Below are 24,615 nucleotides of genomic sequence, written 5' to 3'. Positions count from 1 at the left end.
TAATTCTTTTTATAGTTTTGTATGCTTTACTCATTAAAACATATGAAAATTATTTTTGTACATTGTATAAGATAGGGTTTAGCCATTTTCCCTGAAATCATTTGCTGAAATCAATTCTTTCCCAACTGACTAGAAATACTACCTTAATATAGTAAATTTCCACCTGTACATGAGTCTTTTTTTTTGGGATTCTTCTGTTGCTGTGTTCTATTTGCCTCTTCCTATACAAATACCAGTCTCTTTGATTAGGCACTTTTTAGTAATTCATAAAGCAAGTCCCTCTTCATTTGCCTTTTTCAAAATATCCTTGGTGATTGCATTCTCTTCTCAGGTAAAATTTAAAGTAAACTGTTTATGTTTCATTAAAACATAACTTTTGGGGGGGTTTTAGCCATCCAGTAATATTTTGTGACTGGTATGTAGATAATTTATATATCTGGCCAACTTTCTAAACTTATTAGTTGTAATAAATTTTTTCTCTTGAATTTTCTAGGGAAACAGTCATCTAAATATAATCTTATCTCCTTCTTTATACTTCTTTCTTTCTTTGGTTTAATAAATTTCTAGCTTCTCCAGAACAGTGGTATATAATAACATTGATTCAGGCCATCCTTATCATATTTCTTAGTTTGGGGATGTTTTTACTGTGTCATCATTAAATATGAATTTTAGAGTAAATTTCAAATAATTTTATTTATCAAGGAAGTGTCTTTAATATTTCTAGCTACTGGGATTTTTGCAGGGAATGGATTTTGGATTGTGCCTAAAGTTGGGTTTTTTTGTTTTTTCTTTTGGTCTGTTTGCGTTGGCTAGCACTTGGAGAACAGTTTTAACTAACAGATGTTGAATGTTCATTTGGTCTGTATATTTCTTGTTGTCAGGATGATGTCTTTTCATTACTACTTAACTAAACATTTTTATCAGGAGTAGAAGTTGAGTTTTGTCATACGGCATTTTGGCATCTATCATGGCCTATCATGTGCTTTTCTTCCTTGACCTATTAGAATGGAAAATTGTTTTAGTAGATTTTTGGGTGTTTTGTTGTTGTTGTTTTGTTTGTTTGTTTTTTAATTTTTATTGGAGTATAGTTGATTTACAATGTTATGTTAGCTTCAGGTGTACAGCAAAGTGAATCAGTTATACATATACATATATCCACTTTTTTTTTTAGATTCTTTTCCCATATGGGCCATTACAGAGTATTGAGTAGAGTTCCCTGTGCTATACAGCAAGTTCTTATTAGTTATCTATTTTATATATAGTAGTGTGTATATGTGAATCCCAATCTCCCAATTTATCCCTCCCCCGCTTTCCCCCTTGGTAACCATAAGTTTGTTTTCTGTGTCTGTGGCTCTACTTCTGTTTTGTAAATAAGTTCATTTTTACCCTTGATTTCTAGTTTTTGAACCAACCTTACACTTGGTCATTGTGTAATAGTTAAGCATATAGGTTTCTTTTCGGTCACATTTTTATTTAAAATCAGTAATTGAGTTTCATCTGTAGTTATCTTTTTACTGTTATCTTTGGCAGAGTTTGATAGCAAGGCTATGCTGATTTTCTAAAAAGAATTGAGAAGAGTTCCTTCTTTCTCTGCTCTGAGGTGGTGTAAATACAGCTTAAGAGCTCTCTATTTGAAGGTCTGAAAGAATTCACTCATGAACCCATCTGAAAGTACAGTGGACCCTTGAATAACACTTGGGGGTTAGGGGTGCCAAGCCTACCAGCAGTTGAAAATCTGCATGTAATTTATAGTTAGCCCTCCGTGTCTGAGGTTCTGCATCCTCAGATTCAACCAACTTCAGAGAGTATAGTAGTGTAGTATATATTTAGTGGGAAAAAAATTCACCTGTAAGTGTATCCATGCAGTTAAAACCCATGTTGTTCAAGGGTCAATTGTACATTGTTCTTAAAAACAGCAATAATATTCAGCAAAAAGGTCCAGAACTTTAAAAGGCGAACAAACAAAAACTCCTTAGAGTAAATCCTTATAAAAGAAAGGTTGTGAAACACCAATAATGTCAAGAAAGAAGAACTGCTGTACTGATCCTGGTTATTTTTGTCCCCCACCTTTTTTTTCCCCCCCGTTCTGGGAAAATGCTGTAGGTAGACTGAGGCTGATAATAAAGTGTTTTACTGTTTTTTCTCTTCTCTACTCCAGTTTATGAAGGAAAGAGTGTTGCTTCTACATGGGCAAGCTCTTCTATGCCCTGAAAGAAACCAGGAGGGATACTCAACTGAGAAAGCATCAGTTCCACTTTGTTGTCATCAGCTTCCCAATTTTGCCAGGAAATTTCTTGCTTTAGAGGTAGTAACCAAGCTGACATTCTCCTCTAGCCAAATCCCATAGGGGAGTTTCAAAAGGAGTGGTTGAGAACATATGCAAGCTCAGCATGCTTTTACTTATTTAATATGAAGTGAAAATCAGTAGCACAATCTAGGTATGTACATGGCCTGTGCACACACGTAAGAACAGGGCTGGCTTCTAAGGAATACAAACCATCCAACCAAAGCCCACCGTTTTACTCAGCTAACGGTTTACTGTTAATATGTGGATAGTATTGTATTATGTAATCTTTGGTAGAGTTATTAACTTTTATAAATGATTATTTTAAATATTTTTTGATTACTTTCAAGACTCTTACCTTAGATAATGGAGTTTAGCAGTGTACATCTGTGAACTGTGGAGGAGACTTCAAGACACTCGTAAGTGTTATTTACAGAAGAATACAGGCATTATGTCAATGCTTGGATATTTGAGTATCTTAAATTATCATCTATTAATCTAGAACAGATAATTATTGGCATAATTTGGGGGGCATGCCCTAAATAAATGAAGACTTGCATGTTTTTTAAAAGCATACCTATTATCTGTAAGGAAATGGTAAAAAATAGATAGCCTGTTGATGTAAAACTTCACTATTCTAACTACAGTTGATCCTTGAACAACACAGGGGTTAGGCATGCCAACCCTCTGCTCAGTTGAAAATCTGCATATATTTTACAGTCAGCCTTCTGTATCTAAGGTTCCTCCGTATCTGTGGTTCCACCATACTGGCAGTTCCACATCCAGGGATTCAACCAACCACAACTGAGCAATGCAGTGTTTATGTTTACCTCAGATGGGTAGAACATCACATGCCTAATTTCCTTTTTGGTGTTAATACTATTTAGTTTTGCACTTCAACCCATAGAATTTGATAAACAGTTTGAGAGAGGTCCTACTGGAGATAAAAAAGGAAATGAGGCAAAGCTGAGACTCATGGGTGTGGTCTTTGGCTATAAAGTCTTCTTTTAACTCTTAGAAGATAGCACAAAAAGTTTCACCAAGTTTTAACATCCAGCAAAGTGGAGAACCTGGTCTGGGGAGCTTTTGGTTTGATCAGTGGGATTGTCTTACCTTGTTTATCCTGATGCATTTAGCAATCCAGCTTATGAAAAAAATCCAAATTCTGACACTACTGGATCTATGATATTTAAGTTTCTATTATTTTAGCTGCCTGATTGGAACATAGTAACAGTGTAGTGCAGTGTGCTATGGGTATATCCATAACCGAAGTTTACAACCTGGAAAGTGAGAACAGAAATGCAAGCTGTCATTTTGGGGAATTGGCTGCTTGTGTTATGGAACTTTCTTAAAAGTGGGAAATGATCGTAAGTAAATGTCAGGAGTGACAGTTCTCTTCCATTTCCTCTCTTCAGGCAAGGAAAACATACATACTTTTTAGTGTCTTTAAAGGTTTACCTTAACCATCTAAGACAGAGGATGTTATTTTATTTATGTGTATATACTACATTGTTGACTTATTTTCTGCTTTTTGCTTCTGTTGCTTTGTGTGAGTGAGGAGGCAAACATAGAGCTAAGATAGGATGTATCTCACTTATTCACCTCTTCGTTTGCTAAGATGGCAACTTTTCTGAGATAGAATATGAACTCTTATTATTATTCATACCCTGAGGGGTTGGGAAAAGCAGGTGACTTTCTTTTCTAGGGCAGAGTGGAAGACGTCATAGTTACTCTATGTGGTCCTTCCCCCATCCTGAAGCTTCTGTAGATTTAAACTGGCGTCTTACCACAAGTGTGAACCCTGGTAGAATACTTACCCAGAAGCAGAATAGTCTCAGCAGTGGGGGAAACCCAGCAGAGGACCTTTTTCTACTTACTAAATCACCCACACTTGTCTCTACTTGTCCACCAAAAGTAGACTTGTTAAAGATTTATAAATCATTTTAGGGGTGGAGGTGGTGGAAATCTACCTTTAGGCCTGTGATTCTTTTCAAACTTGAAATCCCAATGTATATAACTAATCACAGTTGAGCTGCTCTGGTTGAACTGGGCAATTGGTGGTAGACCATTGTTTGGCTCATACACCTACAGCCTCAGTGGAGCTCCAAAAGCACCACTACTTTCTTTGATTATTACTTTTTATTCAGGATTGGTTAGATATCATTTGGTATCATAATGCTGGTTGTCAAAGACAACAGGCTTAAGATATTTTTATCTATAAAATAAGGGAAGAAATGTTTGTTTAAAAAGAAGGAGGGGGACTTCCCTGGTGGCACAGTGCTTAAGAATCCGCCTGCCAATGCAGGGGACATGGGTTCGAGCCCTGGTCCGGGAAAATCCCACATGCCACAGAGCAACTAAGCCCATGCTCCACAACTACTGAGCCTGTGCTCTAGAGCTCACTAGCCACAACTACTGAGCCCACATGCCACAACTACTGAAGCCCGGGCACCTAGAGCCCATGCTCCACAACAAGAGAAGCCACCACAATGAGAAGCCCGTGCACCTCAACAAAGAGTAGCCCCCGCTCACCACAGCTAGAGAAAGCCCGCGCGCAGCAATGAAGACCCAATGCAGCTAAAAATAAATAAATAAACAAACAAGAAGAAGGAGGGTGGGAGGAGTTAGAGTACCACTTCAGAAAATTTAACATCCAGATAGTAGGAGTCACAGAAAGGGACACAGAAGGAATGAAATTGCTCAAAAAGTTATTCAAGAAAATTTGCAAGAACTGAAGGGTGAATTTCCACATGGGTTAAGTACAAGATCAGAAATCAAAATGGCTCTGGACTTCAACAAAAACAAAAGGGAGCATAGTAAAACTTACAAAATTCTGAGGAAAAATTACTTCCAACCTAGAACTCTTAACCTGGCAAACTGTCATTTAAATCTGAGGGTAAAGATATTTTCTGTTATGCAGGGTCTCAAAAAATTTACTTTCCAGGCACTTTATCAGGAAGCTACTAGAAGGTTTACTCCACCAAATTGGGGAGTAAAACAAGAAGGATGAAGATTTGGGATACTGAAAATGAGGGATTCAGCTAGAGAGAGAGGTGAATAAAGGGAATCATCAAATTCAAGTTGAAAGAAGGTCTCAAGATGAAGGCTTTCCTCTAGGTATAGAAATCAACAAATCTAGACTTGAGCAAGTCAGAAAGCTCAAGGAGAGATTCTTCTAGGAAGATGAAATTGATAGAATAATTGAAGTGTCTCAATGGATTGAGGAGTTGTAGTAATGATAATAAGAAATGAAACAAACATGAAGTTTTTTCAGGAAAAATGTTTTTCAGGAAAGGAAAAGGAGCCATAGTATATTATATGGCTCAGCAGTGAATAGCATTACGTAGTCATAAGAAAGTTAAAGTGGAATGCAAATCTAACCAAAAAATAGGATATAACTATATGAGGAGAATGGAGAGGATATAAAGGGAGGGGAGATTTTAAAGAGAGCTGAATCCTTATTTTGCATAGTGGGAAGACAAGTAAAACTGAAAAATCAGTAGTGGCAATATTAGCATGTTATTTAGAGATACAGAGATAATACCAAAAAGAATCAACCAAAAGGGACTTCACTGGTGGCACAGTGGTTAAGAATCCGCCTCCCAACGCAGGGGACATGGGTTCGAGCCCTGGTCAGGGAAGATCCCACATGCCGTGGAGCAACTAAGCCCGTGCACCACAACTACTGAGCCTGCACTCTAGAGCCCGCGTGCCACGACTACTGAGCCCACGTGCCACAACTACCGAGGCCCACACTCCTAGAGCCCGTGCTCCACAACAAGAGAAGCCACTGCAATGAGAAGCCTGTTCACCACAACGAAGAGTAGCCCCTGCTCGCTGCAACTAGAGAAAGCCCGCGTGCAGCAACGAAGAGCTGACACAGCCAAAAATTAAAAATAAAATAAAAATAAATTTATTAAAAAAAAAAAGAGGAATCAACCAAAAGAGCTGAAAATTGTTGCCAAGGTGAAGCAGGAAATGGGAAGGGAGGAGAGTAAGGTACTACTGTTTTTCTTAAACCTTATAAAGTTATTTTACTCATTAAAATGTAGATGTGTTATGCTTTGATTAAAAATAAAATAAAAACTAAATTAGGGTGAAAAGAGCTAGGATGTTGGACTTTCACATCAAAGAGACCTGGCTTTATCTGGGTCTTCCATTTTCTAATTCATTGAACTCAGGCAACGTATTTAACCTTTTGAAGCTCAGTTTCCTTATCTGGAAAGGGAACATTAAAATAAGGTAGTTTATGTAAAGTAGCAAGCAATTTTTACCTCAGCAGGTGTCAGTCTCTACCCCTGTCCCTAAGGTTTCCCAGGAGGAAATAGGGAACCACTACCACTGTTGGGAAGCTTCCCATTCAATTATAAGACTAAGATTGTCCTTCTGGTTCATAGCTGTGAATCTTCAGATTGAAGGCATGGCACTGGGATCTATGCCCTTTCTAAACTATCTGTAGATAGAGAATTTAATTAGAATTGAGATGATTTAGAGTATTGGTAGGGGTAGAATCAAGTTATAAGGACTGCTTGGTGGGAGAACTCTGGTCACACTCAGATTTCTCTTTCAGCATGAACTTCAGTGCAAATGCCATTAATGGTGTCTCTTCCATTAATAGAGAAAACAGTTGTCACATAGACTGATGAATTGTGGTAATTTCATGGAACCAAGATCAACAAGAGTGCTGTTGCTCTGGACCATCTGCCAAAGTATCAAAATACCTTTTTTTTTTTTTTAAGAACATCTACCTTAGCAACTGCTATTTTTGTTTCTCAATTCTATACACTTCTTTTGGAACAGTTCATAAAGCAGATCACTGTGGAACAAAAGGACACTTTATGAAAGCCTATTTCCCCGCCTTGGTGCATATTTGTGTAGTGTTTTACAGAGTACAGTGCTTTCCCAGTTATGACTTGATCCCCTATGGCAATGATTCTAAATCTCTCACACTTGCTTCTCCCTCTTCCTCCCCTCACCGCCCCCTCTCCACCAAAAAAATTTATGATCCAAGAAGTCTTGGACAGGGGTGGCTGATCTGTTTTTTGAAACTGCCCTGGATTATTCTAATGTACTGACAGGTTGGGAACCCATGTCCTACAGCATGCTGTACCCCAGACATTCTAAACTGGGACAGATGAGGGAACCGAGGTCCACAGAAAGGTTACAGCTTATTCACTCTCACCCATCAACAAGCATATCTAGACTGGACATGTTTTCTGCACTTCAACTCTGATTCTATCTTTGGTTGACTAGGCTTTTTAATTTTGATTCTCTAACTTGTATTAAGAGAGAAATTAACACATTTTACACAAGATGTGGTCTCAGTTAAAAATAAGATTTGGAATCTTATTTTATAGCATCTTTTTAATTTTTTCCAGATGCAAAAGGAAATGAAACAGAATCAAATTTTTTAATAAACTCTTGCTCCTCCACAGTAGGGTAGCATAACAAGCTAGACTTAACTAGATCTGAATATTCACATTTGGGATCTGGGACTTAACTAGACCTGAATATTCACGTTTGAGGAAAACTGGAGTGGCCTTGAAAAGAGTAGAGATTTGGGTAATTTTGGCACAGAGGCAGGTTTGAGAAGTTGGTTTGTCAGGCTACCCAGGGATTTTTGGTCCTGTCTTCAGGAGTATTCAACAGTAGGAGTAAGAAAGTGTGTTGCATGATATAAAAATACTGTATCTGGTTTTAAACTTTTATCATATTATACATTTAAAGTCACAACCTAAACATCTTGGGAATGACTAGGAATGGAGATCTGGATATCTCTGAAACCTTATTTATTTTCTCACTGGAGTTCTCTCAGTTACTTCTAATAAGACAAGTTGTGACTTGCAAACATTTGCCCAGCAGCCTCTAGGTGTCCTCAGGGAAATTAAAAGCAGCAGTATGAAGAGCCGTAGAGTTCTGTGCTGGTAATTAAGAGCACAGAGTACAGCTTATAATTATGTAGGCTTTTGCCTGTTCCCATTTATCATTGGTAAGCTAAATGACTGTTCAGCGATTTCAACTGCGATTTAAGAGAAAATAGACCTTTTTGTGAAAAGGTCCTCTGTCTCCTGAAGTTTCATTCTCTTTTCATAGAAGAGCTCTCTCCTTTCGTAGTGGTTATGATTTAGTAAATGACTCAGAGATGCTGGAGGGGCCCCTAATCTGTTAACTCATGAGATTTTAACTACTTCTTTTTCAAAAACAACTTTGTCCTTTATGAATCTGGTGCAACCTGTGTCATCTCTTCTGGTTGGGGGGACCTTTTTAAGATTACTGAAAATATTTTTTCACACTTTTTAAATTAAAACCAGAAGATAGGTACAAATGTTCTACTCTTGTGAAAGATCATTAATAATACTATTTCATTATCATAAATTTGGTAGAGTAGAAGAGAGAGACTTAAGAAAAATAACACATTCACTCTACCAGAAAGTTATTTTTCTTGTTATTTAACACTGTATAAATGTTAACAGAACAGAACGTTAGATACCTGTTTGGCTAATAATCTCTTCATATAAGGTAACAGACTTATACTAAAATGCCTTACTATTTTATGCATATCCTAGTTTTCCTTCTGACGTTGTCCAGTGGGCCTATCCTCTTTTTTGGTTTATATTTGGGAGAAAAAAAGTGTGCATCTTGTGACACAAAGTGGTACAATAACAAGTATTGCTTCTTTCTCCCTCCACTGTTTTCTTTTAAAAAATGTAAGGGTTTTGTTTGTTTGTTTCTTTTTTGGTAAAAAGATTTTGGCCTGGTTGACTGTCAACCAGTATCAGAGGACATTAAAAACTTTAAGAATATAAGCAGGAGGGAAGGCATACTTAGCCATCATTTCTTCCTTTAGATTTCATTATCACTCAATTGGTACATTTTTCCTGACTGTTGTTAATTATGTCTCTGTTAGCACTTTTGTTCAAAATTGAATTCAGTATCCTCTCGTCTCCCCCTCAGCATTTCTTCCTGTTTCTCTGTGGCTGACTAGCATCACTGTTTGCCTAATTTTTGAAGAATATGGCTGGTGAACTATCTTTAACAAAATAACCTGATTACTTATTAAAATATAGATTATAGGACTCCTTCCCAGGCCAACTGATTCAGAATTGCTGGGCCCTGAACGCTTCCTTCTTGTCTGTTGTACAGATCCAGTTGGCCAACAAATCCTGTTGATTCTACCTTTAAAATGTCTCTTGAATTCATTCATCTTTCGTTTTCCCTACTCTAGTTTAAGCCCTCATCTTTCGCCCAGAATACACAACAGTAGTTTCTTATGGATATCCTCACTTTGTCTCCCTCATTTGTTTATATTCCCTGCTGGTATCCAGTTAACCTTTCTAAAACATATCCATCTCCTGCTTGACAATCCTCCATTATTCCTTAATGTTAGCAAGTTAAAGTCTAAATTTCTTAGAGTGACATTCAAGGTCTACTGCAGTCTGGCCGTATCTAATCTGCTGTGTAGTATAGTTTATGTAGTTAGTGCACTCTGTAACTCTAGGGTGTAACTCTTTCCAATTATGGTCTACATGAACGGTACCTATAGGGTTCTTTCAGTGCAGCACAATCACACATGGTGGCCCTGACTATGCACCTGTCTTAGCACCCTGACCTCTCCATCCTGTCTGTACATACACCTTACTTTCATAAATACAATACTCACCACCAGTCCCTAAATGCACTATACTAGTGATTTCTCAGAGCCTCTGCTCCTTCAGAGTGAATGTTCTTTCCCCTCTCATTCTCTACTTGTTGAAATCCTTCTCATATTTCAGGTCCCAGTGTAAGCATCAGATCCTCTGTGAAGCCTTCCACAGTTCCTCTCATGTTAATTGTTCCTTCTATTGAGCCTTTTTCCTGCTTATACTCTATTTAACAGTTCTTTCTTTTCTTCTTCCTTTGAGATAAAACTTAAATACAATGAAATGTACAAATCTTGAGTGAGCCTTTGGGTCAGTTCCTACAAATGCTTCTACCTATGTTTCCCAGATGCCTATCAAGATACGCTTATACATTTTTACACATTTATAATTGATCTATTAATATGGTTAATCATTTCCATGTGTTTCTGCCTTACTAAATTATAAGCTCTAATTACAGCTTATAAGGCAAAGTCTATGAGTTTGTCTCTTTCCCATGGAAAAAGGAGAAGCTACTGTGTGTTCAGCACTGAACCAGTCTTGGATATTGTACCAGTTAGGATACAGCTCAGCTCCTCTCTTAAGAGACCCCCAAAGACACTGGCTTAAACAAATAAGACAGATATTTTGTTTCTCTCACGTATTACAATTCAAAGTATAAGATGTCCAGAGCAGATCTGGCAGTTCCACAGTGTCAAGGACCTGGGCATCTTCATTCTTGTTGTTCCACATCTCCTTGTTCCACCATCCTGGAAGTGTTGCCCTCACCACAGTGTTTCGGGTGACTAACCACAATATTCCATCCAACTGGGAAAGGGAAAAAGAAGAGAGCTTGTCTTGGAAGTTACACTTACTTGCCGATGACCAGAACACAGTCACATGACCACATCAGCTAAAAATCAGGAATACTAGAAGAGGAGAGAATGGATATTGAGGAACAGTTAACAGAAATTGTTTCATATATGATCTCAATGTTCACAATAAACCTACAAACTATGTATAAGAAAACTAATACTCAGAGAAGCTAAGTAAATGGCTAGAAAACTGCAGATCTGAGATCTGAATTCAAAGCCTGTACTTTTTTTTCATTCTACCTAGTAAAGTGTTAGGAGGGACTATATAATTGTGATGAAATAAAGAAAGTCATTAATTTTCACAGTGTTACATCATGTATTTTCATATCACATATTTTCACAGTATCATATCTCTTCTAGGACATCCCATATAACTTTATTCCATACTTCTCATTATCTTTAAATGAATTACCATATCAACTGGCTTGTAACTTTTAAATCTATGATATCATTTATGAGGAAAAATAAATCACTATATTTGCCAAGCAAAAGCTTCTATACTCTGTATTTGTTTAGAAATGCTGTCTAGTCATAAAGTTGAAGGAGATTGTCTTGTAACCCCTTCATTTTAAAAGCAAGGAAAATCGAGGTCCAGAGCAGGTATAGGACTTGTCCTGTATTCCATTACTACCCTTGCTTCTTTTCAAGCATCATGGACAAGGACTAGCCTAATTAATCACTTCTATAAGTAACCATAATTGTTATACTTAAGAATTGTCTCAGGTTTGCAGAGTTGTCCTGATCTGGAAATTCAAACTGAACAATGCATAAGAAATGTGTGTAATCCTGGGCTGTTTTAGTGAAGAATGGATATTATCTAGCACACACAAAAAAAATCTTTATAACTGTCAGGAACCTGTTTTAGAAAGGATGACTGCTATTTGACAGTCAAATAAAAGGAATGGGTGAGGTCATTCCTACCCATAATTCAAAACCCAAGTCAAATGCCATCTACCTCTCAAAGCCTGTCCTAAACCTTGTAAATTGATGTGAGCACTCTCCTTTCCAAACTCTAGCCTTTAAATATCTCCAGGTACTCATACATATTCGTTAAGTTACAGCTAATGGTGCCTTCGTCAGGGTAGGTTTCATGTCTGTTTTGTTTTCACTACATCAGTGGCGCCCAGCCCAGGCTTTGTTTTTTATTGGCACTCAGTAAATGTTTTATGGAATGAAGTATCCATCATGGCATTTTAGGAGAATACTTTGCAGCTGGCTTTAATAAACAATCCTTGAACTAAGAGTTTCAAAGATTTAGTCCCAGTCACTTGCTTATAGCTTTGTAGCTGTATGCAGGTCATTTAACTCCTCTGAGCCTTATCAGTCAGATTGGAATACGAGTAACAGGAAATGAAGAGCTGGTGAAAAACTTAGTAAAAGGAACACAACATTAAGGTGGCACTGTCCCTAAAGCCGCTTGCTGCATCCCACATAGTGCCTTACATGTATTAAGCGAACAACTACTTCAGTTTTTCTAATTTAATTGAATCATAATGGTATATATTTTATTGAAATCAAAGTTTGGCCCTAGTAGTTGACACAGCTTTGTTGGAGCTGGGAAATTTTACCAAGGGAAAATAAAATTATTGCCCTCATGCAGGCTGATTCTCCTATCCTAGAACAGTTTCATTATGAACCAAGGATCAATGAAAGAGGAAGCAGCCTGATGCCCAGGGATTTTCTTAGTACTTCTTCCTGTGCAAGCACATGCTGGACCTGGGAGGCAGAATAGGAACTTGCCACCCTCCATTTTCCATCTTACAGGAACAACCCAAAGGAAAAAAGGGACTTCTGTCAGAGGAATAGAGGTAGGTGTGACAGGACTATCCTGAAGCCAGGATTACCCTGGGGGTGGGATGCTTTGTATTCTGCCCACCCAGCTATACTGTCTTGGGCATCATTGAGTTAAGTTTTTCCTTGTGTGGTATGAGGAAACTAGTAAACCAAACCCAGAAATAAAGAAATTACCACGGAAGGCTTTCCTTAAAATACATTTAAAAGAGTGAAGCCATAACTAGAAGAATGTTTCCAAGGCAGAGCTGGCTCTAGCTTGGACCTCCTGGGTTTAGGGGATGAGAGTGGCCATTTGATTTGAGTTTGAGCATGTTTATTGTAAATAAAACCATTTCCCTGGAGCCTGGCAAGTTTTGCAGAAGGCATACCAAAATGTAATTGAACTGTGACTGCCTCTTAAATTGTGAAATTAATTTTACACTTAACAAATGCTTTAAAAAATAGAGGAACAAGTGGCTTTAAAGTTCAGAGTGTTAATATTTGAAATCTGTCCAATTTAATTAACTGGGTCCCAGAGACTGTTTCCTTTTTCTCTGGTCAGTGTCACTGATCTAACACCCAATTTTCTTCTTTGTTGTGAGATAGGAATTAAATGTATCATTTATTTAGTTGTATTGACCTGAATCATATCTCCCCAGCATACATTCTTATTTCAGGAAATAGGATGCATCCATGTGGAATTTACTCAGTAACTCTTCCTAGTGACATTTGTGTGATCTAATTCAAGGAACTGAAATGAAGGCTGCACATGATTTACTTGCATATGATGCAGCTGTTTTTAGTACTGTATTTACATTTTTAAAAGCAAGAATGCACCTTCTTGATGGAACAGACATGCATTTTTAGATTCACAGACTCAAGAACCGTAGAACAAAGAAGTTTCTTAGAAATTGAATCCAGACATCTTTTTTGTTTTGAAGAGGTAGAAACTTGAGTCCCAAAAGATTTAGTGGCCCTGAACTAAGCTCACAGGGTCAGCCAGTGATAGAACAAAACAAGAAACTAGATGGGTTCCCAATTCAAGCTTCTTGTTTGTCCCAGATAAATATAGGTGTGGTTTACATTGACAATTTGTTATGACATCTGCAGCTTATTAAGACAGTGATAGACAACCTAGCCACTTAGCTACTTAAATCATCTAATTTCTGCATGAGCATATTATAGTATACTATAGTCCCTTTAGCTACCTACCCTTATTTTTCTTTTCCTGCTTATATACTTATTTTTAATCTTGTGTTTTTTTTAAGCCACCCTAAATCAATTTTTTGAATGATAATATCTAAATAAATACTCCAAGTGATGCTTTGTGTTCATGCTAATTACTCATGTTTCCATAGTGTCTATGGTATGTCAGAGATCCTGGCAATGTTAATTATCCTAACAGTATTTCATCTTTTCCATCTATCAGAAGTAGCAGTAAAAACAAATTTCAAGTGGAATGCCTAAAAAGTATATCATTCTTTCATTGCTTCACAAGGTAAAGACACTGTAATCCCCATAATAAAATCCTTGAAATTGTTTTTATCAAGCCTAGAAAATAACTTAGGAGTGTATTTCATATCTTAAAATGAAAGACTGGCTGATGGGATTGAAATATTACCTAGGTATTTAAAAGGGCATTGTGATTTATGGTAAACTGATTTTCAACAAGGCTGCCAAGGGCATTCAGTGGGAAAAGAAAAGCCTTTTCAACAAATGATACCAGGACAACTGGCTAGCCACATGCAGAGGAATGAATCTGGAGCCCTACCTCATACCATATTATACAAATTAACTCAATATGGATCAAAGGTCTAAATGTAAAAGCTAAAATTATAAAATTTCTAAAAGGAAATGCAGGTGAAAATCCATGTAATCTTGGGTTAGGCAATGGTTTCTTAGATATGATATGAAAAGCACAAGAACAAAAAAAAATAGATAAATTGGACTTCATCAAACTAAAAACTTTGTCAAAGGGCACTATCAAAGAAATGAAAAGATAATCTATAGAATGGGAGAAAATATTACAAATTATATATATATATGTATGTATATATGAAAAGTGGGCAAAGGACTTGACTGGACATTTCTCCAAAGAAGATATACAAATGACCAATAAGCACTGTAAAGATGCTCAACATCAAAACTGTGATGAGGTATCACTTCATACCCACTAGGATCCTAGCATATAATTTTAAAATGGACAACAATTATTGGTGAAGATGTGGAGAAATTGGAACTCTTGTACGTTGCTAGTGGAAATATAAAATGGTACAGCTTCTGTGGAAACGTCTGGAACTTCTGTGGCAGTTCCTCAAAAAGTTAAACATAATTGTCATCTGACTCAGGAATTCTGCTCCCAAGCATATATCTAAGAGATTAAAAACATATGTTCACACAGATATATATACACAAATTGTAGCTTTATTCAAAATAACCAAAAAGTGGAAACAACCCAAATGTCCATTAACTGAGAAATGAATAAACAAAATGTAGTATATTCATAAAATGAAATATTATTCAGACATAAAAAGCAATGAAGTACTGTTACATGCGACAACATGGATAAAGGTTGGAAATTTTATGCTACATGAAAAAAGCCAGACACAAAGGCCATGTATTTTATGACTCCAAACATCCAAAGTAGGCAAATCCATAGAGTCAGGAAGTAGATTAGTGGTTGTCAGGGGATAGAGGGGAGATGTGAATTGGGACTAACTGCTAATAGGTACAGGGTTTCTTTCTGAGGTGATAAAAATGTTTTGTGATTAGATATTGGTGATGGTTACACAACATTGTGAATATACTGAAAACCACAGAAGTGTATACTTTAGAATGGTGAATTTATGTTATATGAACATCTTAATGTAAAATACTGAAAGTTTTTTAAAGCATGTATACCCGACGATAAAATAAAGGTGTTATAAAAGGTTAGAGACGGTTATGAAGGATTTCTAATCATAAGGGAGTGAAATAATTTGCTACCCCCAAAATCCCCTATGACTGATAGAGAACTTTGTCTACTCTGGCTTTCAGAGGATTAAGAGAAAGGCTCTGTGGTGTGGTTTTTACAGCTTGACAGGAAGAATCAGTCATTAGATGACCCTCTGCTCAGAGTCAGGGAATGTCGTTAGAGATGTTATGCAAGTTGAGATGATAAAAATAAATTACCTCCACTGAGTAAATCACCTGTAGTTCAGAAATAGCAAAAAAGTTGGCAAACTAATAGAGCATAGGGGTAGGACTGATGGGATGTGATTTTTCTTTTTTAATGTAGAGTCCAACGGCAGCTCTCCCTAGATCTTGTGCTAAAATAAGAGCATTTTCACACATTTTAATTGCTCTGTGATAACAACAGTGTGAACTCCATCCACAAACATTTATCTACTTAATTTTGCTCTAATTTCAGTGTAGCAAGCATTTACCTTGTAAGTGGGAATAACTGTCCATTTAGTAAAAAGAAGTCCCTTCTCACATTGCTAATCCTGTTGTGTATTTCTGTAATAAAGAGTAATAACAAATGACCTTTTATATTTTTCCATTTTTAGCTTGCATTTATAGAATACCATGTGCAAAGTAGCATCTTTGTGAACTGGAACCCTAATTGCTCCTTAAACATTAGTAAAAAATATTTAAAAATTGTAGAAGTTAAGGTTTCACAATATTTCTGGTCAGGATTTTAAATGAGGCTTTTTTGCCTTTATAAAACTTGATAGTACTTGGTGCTATAATGTTCATGATAAACCATATAGAACTGCCTTTGAGGTACATTTTTCTTTTTTTTCGGTACGCAGGCCTCTCACTGTTGTGGCCTCTCCCTTTGCGGAGCACAGGCTCTGAACATGCAGGCTCAGCGGCCATGGCTCATGGGCCCAGCCGCTCTGCGGCATGTGGGATCTTCCCGGACCGGGGCACAAACCCGTGTCCCCTGCATCGGCAGGAGGACTCTCAACCACTGCTCCACCAGGGAAGCCCTGAGGTACATTTTTAAAGTGAGATTTATATAACTTAATAGCTATCTAATTTTTTCAATTATTTTCCAGACCTGTCATTTACTCCATCATTTATAGTGATGCTACAGGACAGAGAGGAATGGATAAAAACATTGGCGAGCAACTCAATAAAGCTTATGAAGCCTTTCGACAGGCATGCATGGATAGAGATTCAGCAGTAAAAGAGCTACAGCAAAAGGTATGTGGTTTTGGTTTTGAAAGTTATTTACCCCGGTAAATGGAATTTGAGTCTTGTGCAATGGAAAATATTATATTGTTAGAAAGTGCCTTGAAGAACTAAAACACAGTGATATATTAATGGATGAAATTTGAGATTTTTATTTGCTATCTTTTTTAAAAACATTGTGACCTGTGGGAAGAATTCATTTTAAGGTGATTGTATTGAGGAAAGATAAGAATGTTATCTTCCATAAATAATTTTTAAATAAAATGACAAACTGAAAGTCAGAAGTATTATTATCTCAGCTAGTTTTATTTTTGTGTGTTTTTTTCGTTTTTTGTTTTTTTCGATACGCGGGCCTCTCACTGTTGTGGCCTCTCCCGTTGTGGAGCACAGGCTCCGGACGCGCAGGCTCAGCAGCCATGGCGCATGGGCCCAGCCGCTCCGCGGCATGTGGGATCTTCCTGGACCAGGGCACGAACCCGTGTCCCCTGCATCAGCAGGCCGACTCTCAACCACTGCGCCACCAGGGAAGCCCTTTCTGTGTTTTTTTTTACATGGTTATTTGGCTGGTGTGAGGACTGTACAAATCTTAAAATATCCTGGAACTAAATTTGTTATTAATTTATAATAGTCTTCCATTCTTTAAATGTAACAGTTAAAAATCAACTATTTCAGTGAAATCTTTAGTGACTTACCAGAATGTTCAGCTTTTTAAAATTACTCCTGTACACATAAAACTTCTGTTTAGTGCTTTCAGTTTCAAAAGAAAGTAAATTGGAAGAAAGGTATACCCAGGCAAAAATTACTTGGTCTAGTAGTTACCAGGCACATGTCTGTTATTGGTCCATTATAAGGTTTTCACTGGTCTACAGCAAAATGAGAAAAATGAGAATAATGTAATGAACTTCTTACAGTGCTAAATTTATTCCATTTAAAATTCTGTCCTTTATTCTGATATTGTTTCCATGTTTCTGTACTGTCAGAATAAAGAGCAAAATTTTATTAACATATATATTCATTGAATGATGATCATAGAGTTTTTTGTTTGCTTGTTTAATATCATTACTTAGTGTTTTGGGGGTCCCCAATACCACCCACACATTCTGCGATTCTCTAGAAGGACTCACAGGACTTAGTATACTGTCATACTCAGAGCTAAGATTTATTACAGAGACATTGTAAAGATACACAGCCAGATCACTAATGGAAAAAGACATCAGGTGGAGTCTAGAGGAATCTGTGTGCAGGCTTCCTACGCTCTTTCCCTCCTGTGAGAGGTCACACAGAGTGCACCCTCTCCAGCTCAGAAATTCACTCAACACACTTGCAGTGTTTTGGCATGGGGAACTCCATTTGAGACTCAAGAGCTTGCATTTTTTTTAAGGGCTGGTTACATAGGCACCGTCTGTCAACCAAAATTTCAGATTCTCAGAAGGAAAGTAGTTATTCACCATAAATCTCATGGTACAGTCTAAGTAGGCTGGCACAGCATTTAGAATCTTATCACTTAAACGTTTTCAAAAATCAAGTTCCCAGATGCTGTCAAGGGCCAGCCTTGCAAATAGGCCTTTCTGAAGATAAACAGCCTAAGGCCTGCTATGTTAAATTATTCCTGCACGGGCAGTTGAAAGTGGAGGATCTTATGTTGGTTCCCTCAATTAAAAAAAAAAATTTACTAGCCTGTGAAATTCTGAAGTCTAAGAAATATGCTAGCCGTGCGGTTCTTAGTTTCTTCCATAAATATAGGAACTACACAATTCCCTTCCTCCTTTCCGTTTGATACATCTACTATAAAACTAGCTGTTATACATACTTCACTGCATTCCTCAGAAATTATCATTATTCTTTGTGATTATCCTTTTGATTTACTAAAGAATACTCACAGTTGTATAGGTAAACTTAATGGGCTAGATGTCTTCATTAGGGGTGCACAAGAGAAACAGGGATGGGATAATGACAGGCACTTTCTCAATTTTTTTTTTTTTTTTTTTGTGTGTGTGTGTGGTATGCGGGCCTCTTACTGTTGTGGCCTCTCCCGTTGCGGAGCACAGGCTCCGGACGCGCTGGCTCAGCAGCCATGGCTCACAGACCCAGCCGCTCCGCGGCATGTGGGATCTTCCCAGACCGGGGCAAGAACCCGTGTCGCCTTCATCAGCAGGCAGACTCTCAACCACTGCGCCACCAGGGAAGCCCTTTCTCAATTATTGAAATGAAGTTTGGATTTCTTTTCCTTTCCAGTTCATGTATAAGGCATAATCACCTTTTAAAAAACAAAACAAAAACTCCCAGCTTTTATTCTTCTTATTTTCCCATTAGGTTCATTAAGAAACTTCAGCAATACTGTACTTGCTCTAGGAAAGTTAGGAAACACAGAATTAGGGAAAAGGAATATTGAGATATTCTTGGGTTAAGGCAGACACAGGAATTTCTCTGTCTCCTCCTCTTTCTGCACTGGCCAGTGGTAAGCAATTGAAAACTTTTGTAATTTAATCTCTTATCTGCCATGGAAGAAACCTTCACTCACAGCAGCAATTATCTTAAAGAGGGGAAAGGGAAATATTTTTTTACATTTCTCAAGAACAGGGGAAGAAAAAATATATACTATATATTTTTATATGTTAAACTCTAAATATTTTGATTTATTTAAGAAACATTATTGAGTGTCTGCTGTGTACTGGGTCCTTAATGAGGTTCTAAGAATACTGAAATAAAATATAGTTTATGTCCTTAAGGAACTTTCAATAAGTAAAAAAGGAAGATCAAGTTATTACCATAGCATACTAAGTGCTACAGTAGAGATCTGTACAGGATAATATGTGAGCACAGAGAAGAGGCATCTATCTCAGTCTGGAAGGATCAGGTCATAAGCCCACTACTAAGCCCAACCCTTTAGCTAAGATTAGGAGGAGTTGGGTAAATTAGGGAAGACGGATCCTGCAAGCAGAGAGAGAATAGTATATAATAAAATCTTGGAAGTGAGGAATGTATGGTATGTTTTATGTACCATAAGGTGATCCTATGTCTCCAAAAGGAACTATAGGGCAGTATAGGAAAAGAAGCTGTGAAGGTAGATTAGAGCCCTATCTCTATGATTATGATTATGTAATTTGTACGTATTCTTATTCATTCAAAATTTATTGAAGGATTTAATATATGCTTTAGAAGGGTCTTCCTGACAGTGGGATAGGGGATAAATACGATAGAGAATAGTTTGGAATTCACTCAACAAACATACATTGATGCTAAGCAATGGTCTAAGATCCAGGAATATAAAAATAAGTGGCAACCATCAAGTTGCATTTTAATATATATATGTATATATATATTTCTATTAATATACATATATTAAATACATATGTACACATGCTTCAATTTACAAAAGAAAGAATGAATGCAATCATTTCAAGCGATCAAAATGAGGACTTAAATTAAGCATTGGGAATAAATTTGGGAATAAATCTAAGATTTATTTAGGAGATAGAATGAAAAGCAGGTGGCATATGAATGTAGGCCACTTCTGAGGGTGATGGCATAGATTCTAAGATGATACCCATGTATCTGGAAGACAAGACTGGATTAATAGTGGTGCTGATGAACTGAAACCAAGAATGGAGAAGAAGGTTCAGATTTAAGGGATTGGGAAATAAGATGTATAATTAGATTTTAGTTATTAGGTTTGGTTACCTATGGGACATGCAGGTGAAAATGTCCAATGGATGGTTGCAAATATGGACCTAAAAGCCTAGGTAGAGTTCTGAATTGGAGATTATAGATATAGGTTATAGAACAACAGATTTCATCATAGCCTTGAATGTTTATAACATTTCTGAGTTATATGTATGGGGTGAAGGAATATATGAAGGACAGGAGGGTAAGAGGAAGAAAATAAGGAAAACCAGTTGGTTGCTGGAGATTCAGAAATAGGTTAAGGAATTTACTATGAACAGAGGAGAAACACCCATTCCTCTAAGAATTGGAGGGAACAAGAGAGAGAAATAGCTGCAAGTGAAAATAAGTTTGCAGATAAGAGGTGGAGGTGGCAGGAAGTTAAAAGGGTTATCATGAATCACTTATATCTGGAATCCAAAAAAAGTCAAACCTGTAAAAAACAGAGAGTAAAATGGTGGTTACTAAGGAATTGGAGGGGGGCAGATAAGACTGACGGTGTTTAAATTTGTAACAAGTAGTAAAGCTAGAGATCCAATGTACGGTATGACAAATATAGATAATATTGTACTATAATTATTAAATGTAATAAATATGACTACAACAATCCTATTACAATATATAAATGTATCAAAGTAACACACTGTACACCTTAAACTTACAAAATGTTACATGTCAAATTCATTCAATTTAAAAAAATCAAATAAACAAAAAATAGTAGGGTTATCATATGAGAGTCCATTTTTTTCCTGTGAAATACAAGATAAGGTCATCTACTGAGTGAAATGATTTTAGAATATTCTGAAAGTGGTAATAAAGACTTGAAAGCTTCAGTTAAGAAAAGAAAGAAGAAAAATTTTGCATCCAGCCTTTACCATGAATTTTTGGTGGTGTCAATCCATGTTTGCCGGTTATTTTTTCATCAAGTTTCTTGATATAGAAGTAGAACAAGTGGGTAGCCAAATCCAGGATTAAAAGATTGTAGAGTTAAGAGTAGAAGAATTTCTGGTTAGGTGGCCAGAAAGTGCATACTAAAGCAATTGAAATTATGTGCTTTGCGATATAAGCTAAAATCAGAAAGAAGCTAATCTAGGAGGAATCTAACAGACTAAGAACAAAAAGAGGGTTTATGGCTGAAGTGTTCATGAAGTGAGAGAACAGATATAGAGGGAGTAGAAGAATGTGAGTTCAAAGGATAGGTTATTGTCAATGAGTAAATATTGATGTTTAGGATCTTCTGTCTTCATAATGAGTCATAAAAGTGGGTAGCTGGAATGAGATTGAGGAATTCAAGAAACTCTAAGACTAGAGCAATTCTCCTAGAATGGTGGTAGTTTTAGGAGCATTCAGAGAGACTGTTGTGAAAGGAAGAGCAAAAATTCTTGAATGTGAGGAAATGACTAGTACCTTGGAAGATAACTGTTTTGAGGAGAGACTGGTATAATTGAATGCCTTGTGAATGGTCTTTTGCTTAAGTTTAAATGAGTAATGGCCCAGAAGTGGCAATAATGAAGCAAGATCATACTTATCTTTTTGTTAGCCCACATCTAACTCCATCACCCAACCCCTGTGGTTTGATATGACACTAGACAGCTTCATATGAGGGGGTTACAGAGGCATCTGTATCCTCAAGAGACAACATAATTATTCCCATTTTAATATGAGATGCCAGGCTTGCTGAAATGCACATTCTTAACCACTGGACCACCAGGGAAGTAACATGGCCCTTTCAAAAGAACAAAATAAATTTCCAGAAACAGCCCCTGAAGAAACACATGCATCAGACTTAATAGACAAAGACTTTAAAATAACTGTTGTAACTATGCTCAAAGAGCTAAATGAAGCCAGACTCAAAGAACTAAAGGAAATCGGGAAAGCAATAATATGAACAAAATAAAAATTTTACTAGAGGGGTTCAAGAATACACTTGAACAGGCAGAGTAAATGATCAGTGAACTAAAAGACAGGTCATTTGAAAAAATGGAGCCTGAGGTACAAAAAGAAAAATGAAAGAAAAGTTAACAGAACCTAAGGGACTTATAGGACACTATCAAGTGCAGCAATATATGCATCAAGGGAGAAGGAGAAGAGAGAAATTCTTTTGAAGAAATAGATTATTTGAATAAGTAATAAAACTTCTCAAGTTTGAGGAATAACATGGATATACAAATCCAGGAAGCTCAACACACTTCATGTAGGATAAATCCAAGAGTCATACATCAAGACAAATTATAATCAAACTGTTGAAAGACAAAGGTAGAATCTGGAAAGCAGCAGGAGGAAAGTGACTCATCATGTACAAGGAGCCCCAATTAGGCTGTCAGTGGATTTCTCAGCAAAAACCTTGCAGACCAGAAGACAATGGGATGATGTATTTAAAGCATTGAAGAAAAAAAACTGTTAACCAAGAATTTTATATCTGGCAAAACTGTCCTTCAGAAATGAGGGAGAAATTAAAATATTCCCAGACAAACAAAAGTGGAAGGAGTTCATTACCCCTAGACCTGACTTACAAGAACTGCTAAGGAATGTCCAAGTTGAAGTGAAAGAGTGCTAGAGAGTAACTTGAAGCCAAGTAAAAATATAGTCCTCTGGAAAAGGTAAATACATAGACAAATATAAAAATCAGTATTATTATAATTTTGGTTTGTAACTCTGATTTTTATTTTCTACAGGATTTAAAAGACAAATGTATAAAAAATAATTTTAAGTCTATATTAATGGGTACACAGTATATAAAGGTGAAATTTGTGACATCAATAGCAAAGTGGGGGGCAGAGCTATAAAGGCATAAGGTTTTTGTATGCAGCTGAAGTTAAGTTGTTGTCGATTTGAGAGATTGTCATAACTTCAGGATATTATATGTAATCTCAGTGATAACCACAAAGAAAATATAAAATATGCACAAAAGGAAAGGAGAAGGGAATCAAAGTGTGTCACTACAAAAAAACAACTAAATACAGAGGAAGGCAGTAGCAGAATAAATGAGGAACAAAATGCTATAAGACATACAAAAAATAAAGAACAAAATGACAAAAGTAAGTACTTCCCTATGGGTAATTACTTTAAGTATAAATGGGTCCCACCCTACTCAAAAGACATAGATTAGCATAATGGATAAAAAAACAGGATTCCACTATGTGCTGTCTATAAGACTCACTTTAGATTTTAAAACATGAATAGATTGAAAATGAAAGGATGGGAAAAGACTCCGTGCAAATAGTAACCAAAAGAGAGCAAGTGTGGCTATACTAATATCAGACAAAGTAGACTTTATGTCAAAAATTGTTACAAAAAAAAGGAGGGACATTACATAGTGATAAAAGGACGGTATCAAGAAGATATAACAGTTATAAACATATATGCACTGAACATCAAAACTCAAAAATATACGAAGCAAACATTTATAGTATTTAAGGGAAGAAATAGATGACTCTATAGTAACAGTAGGCAGCTTCAATATCTCACTTTCAACACTTCCATTAATGGATAGAACAACCAGACAAAGATGATCAATAAGGAAATAGAAGACTTGAACAACATCATGGACCAATTGGAAATAGCAGACATATACAGAATACTCCACCCAGCAGTAGCAGAATTCACGTTTTTCAAGTTTACATGAAACATTCTCTAAGACCATATTTTAAGCCATTAAAAAGGCACCATAAATTTAAAAAGATTGAAATCATACAAAGTGTCTTTTCTAATCACAGTGGAATGAAACTAGAAATCAATGGCAGAAGGAAAACTAAGAAATTCCCAAGTATGTGGAAATTAAATAACACACTCTTAAATAACCAATGGGTCAGAAAAAAAATCATAAGGGAAATTAGAAAATATCTTGGAGACAAATGAAAATGAAAGCACAACATACCAAAACTTATGGGATGCAGTGAAAGCATGCTGAAAGGGTGAAGAAAGATCACAAATCAGTAACCTAACTTTACACCTTAAGAAATTTAAAAAAGAACAAAATAAACCCAGAGCTACCAGAAAGAAGGAAATAGTAAAGATTAGAGCAATGGTAAACAAAATAGAGACTAGAAACTAATAAAGCCAATGAAACCAAGAATTGGTTCTTCTAAAAGATCAACAAAATTGACAAATCTTTAGCCAAATTGATTAAGAAAAAGAAGACTCAAATAACTAAAATCAGAAATGAAAGAGGGGACAATACTACCAATTTTACAGAAATAAAAAGAATTCCAAAAGTACTATGAAC

General features: G+C 36.5%; 1 protein-coding gene across 12 annotated transcripts in view; it reads left to right on the top strand.

The window, feature by feature from the left end:
* The window catches only part of TANK (TRAF family member associated NFKB activator), an 88,775-nt gene that overhangs the window by 16,760 nt on the left and 47,400 nt on the right, over positions 1 to 24,615 (top strand). For 11 of the 12 annotated variants that reach the window (XR_003793809.1, XM_029224439.1, XM_029224440.1 and 8 more), the window contains exon 2: positions 16,592 to 16,739. Coding sequence is in view for 11 of the 12 variants with exons in the window: in XM_029224432.1 (XP_029080265.1) it covers positions 16,592 to 16,739 (148 nt within the window). In the remaining variant the exon portion in view is untranslated. Of the gene's footprint in view, positions 1 to 12,529; positions 12,584 to 16,591; positions 16,740 to 24,615 lie in introns of those variants that run through there. The other variant, XM_029224441.1, reaches the window with a different exon arrangement.

The sequence above is a fragment of the Monodon monoceros genome, unplaced genomic scaffold (assembly GCF_005190385.1).
Source record: "Monodon monoceros isolate NGI ecotype Baffin Bay Population unplaced genomic scaffold, NGI_Narwhal_1 Super_Scaffold_16, whole genome shotgun sequence".
Taxonomy (NCBI): Eukaryota; Metazoa; Chordata; class Mammalia; order Artiodactyla; family Monodontidae; genus Monodon; species Monodon monoceros.
Note: the sequence above shows the minus strand (reverse complement) of the source record. Positions and strands in the feature narration are given on the sequence as shown.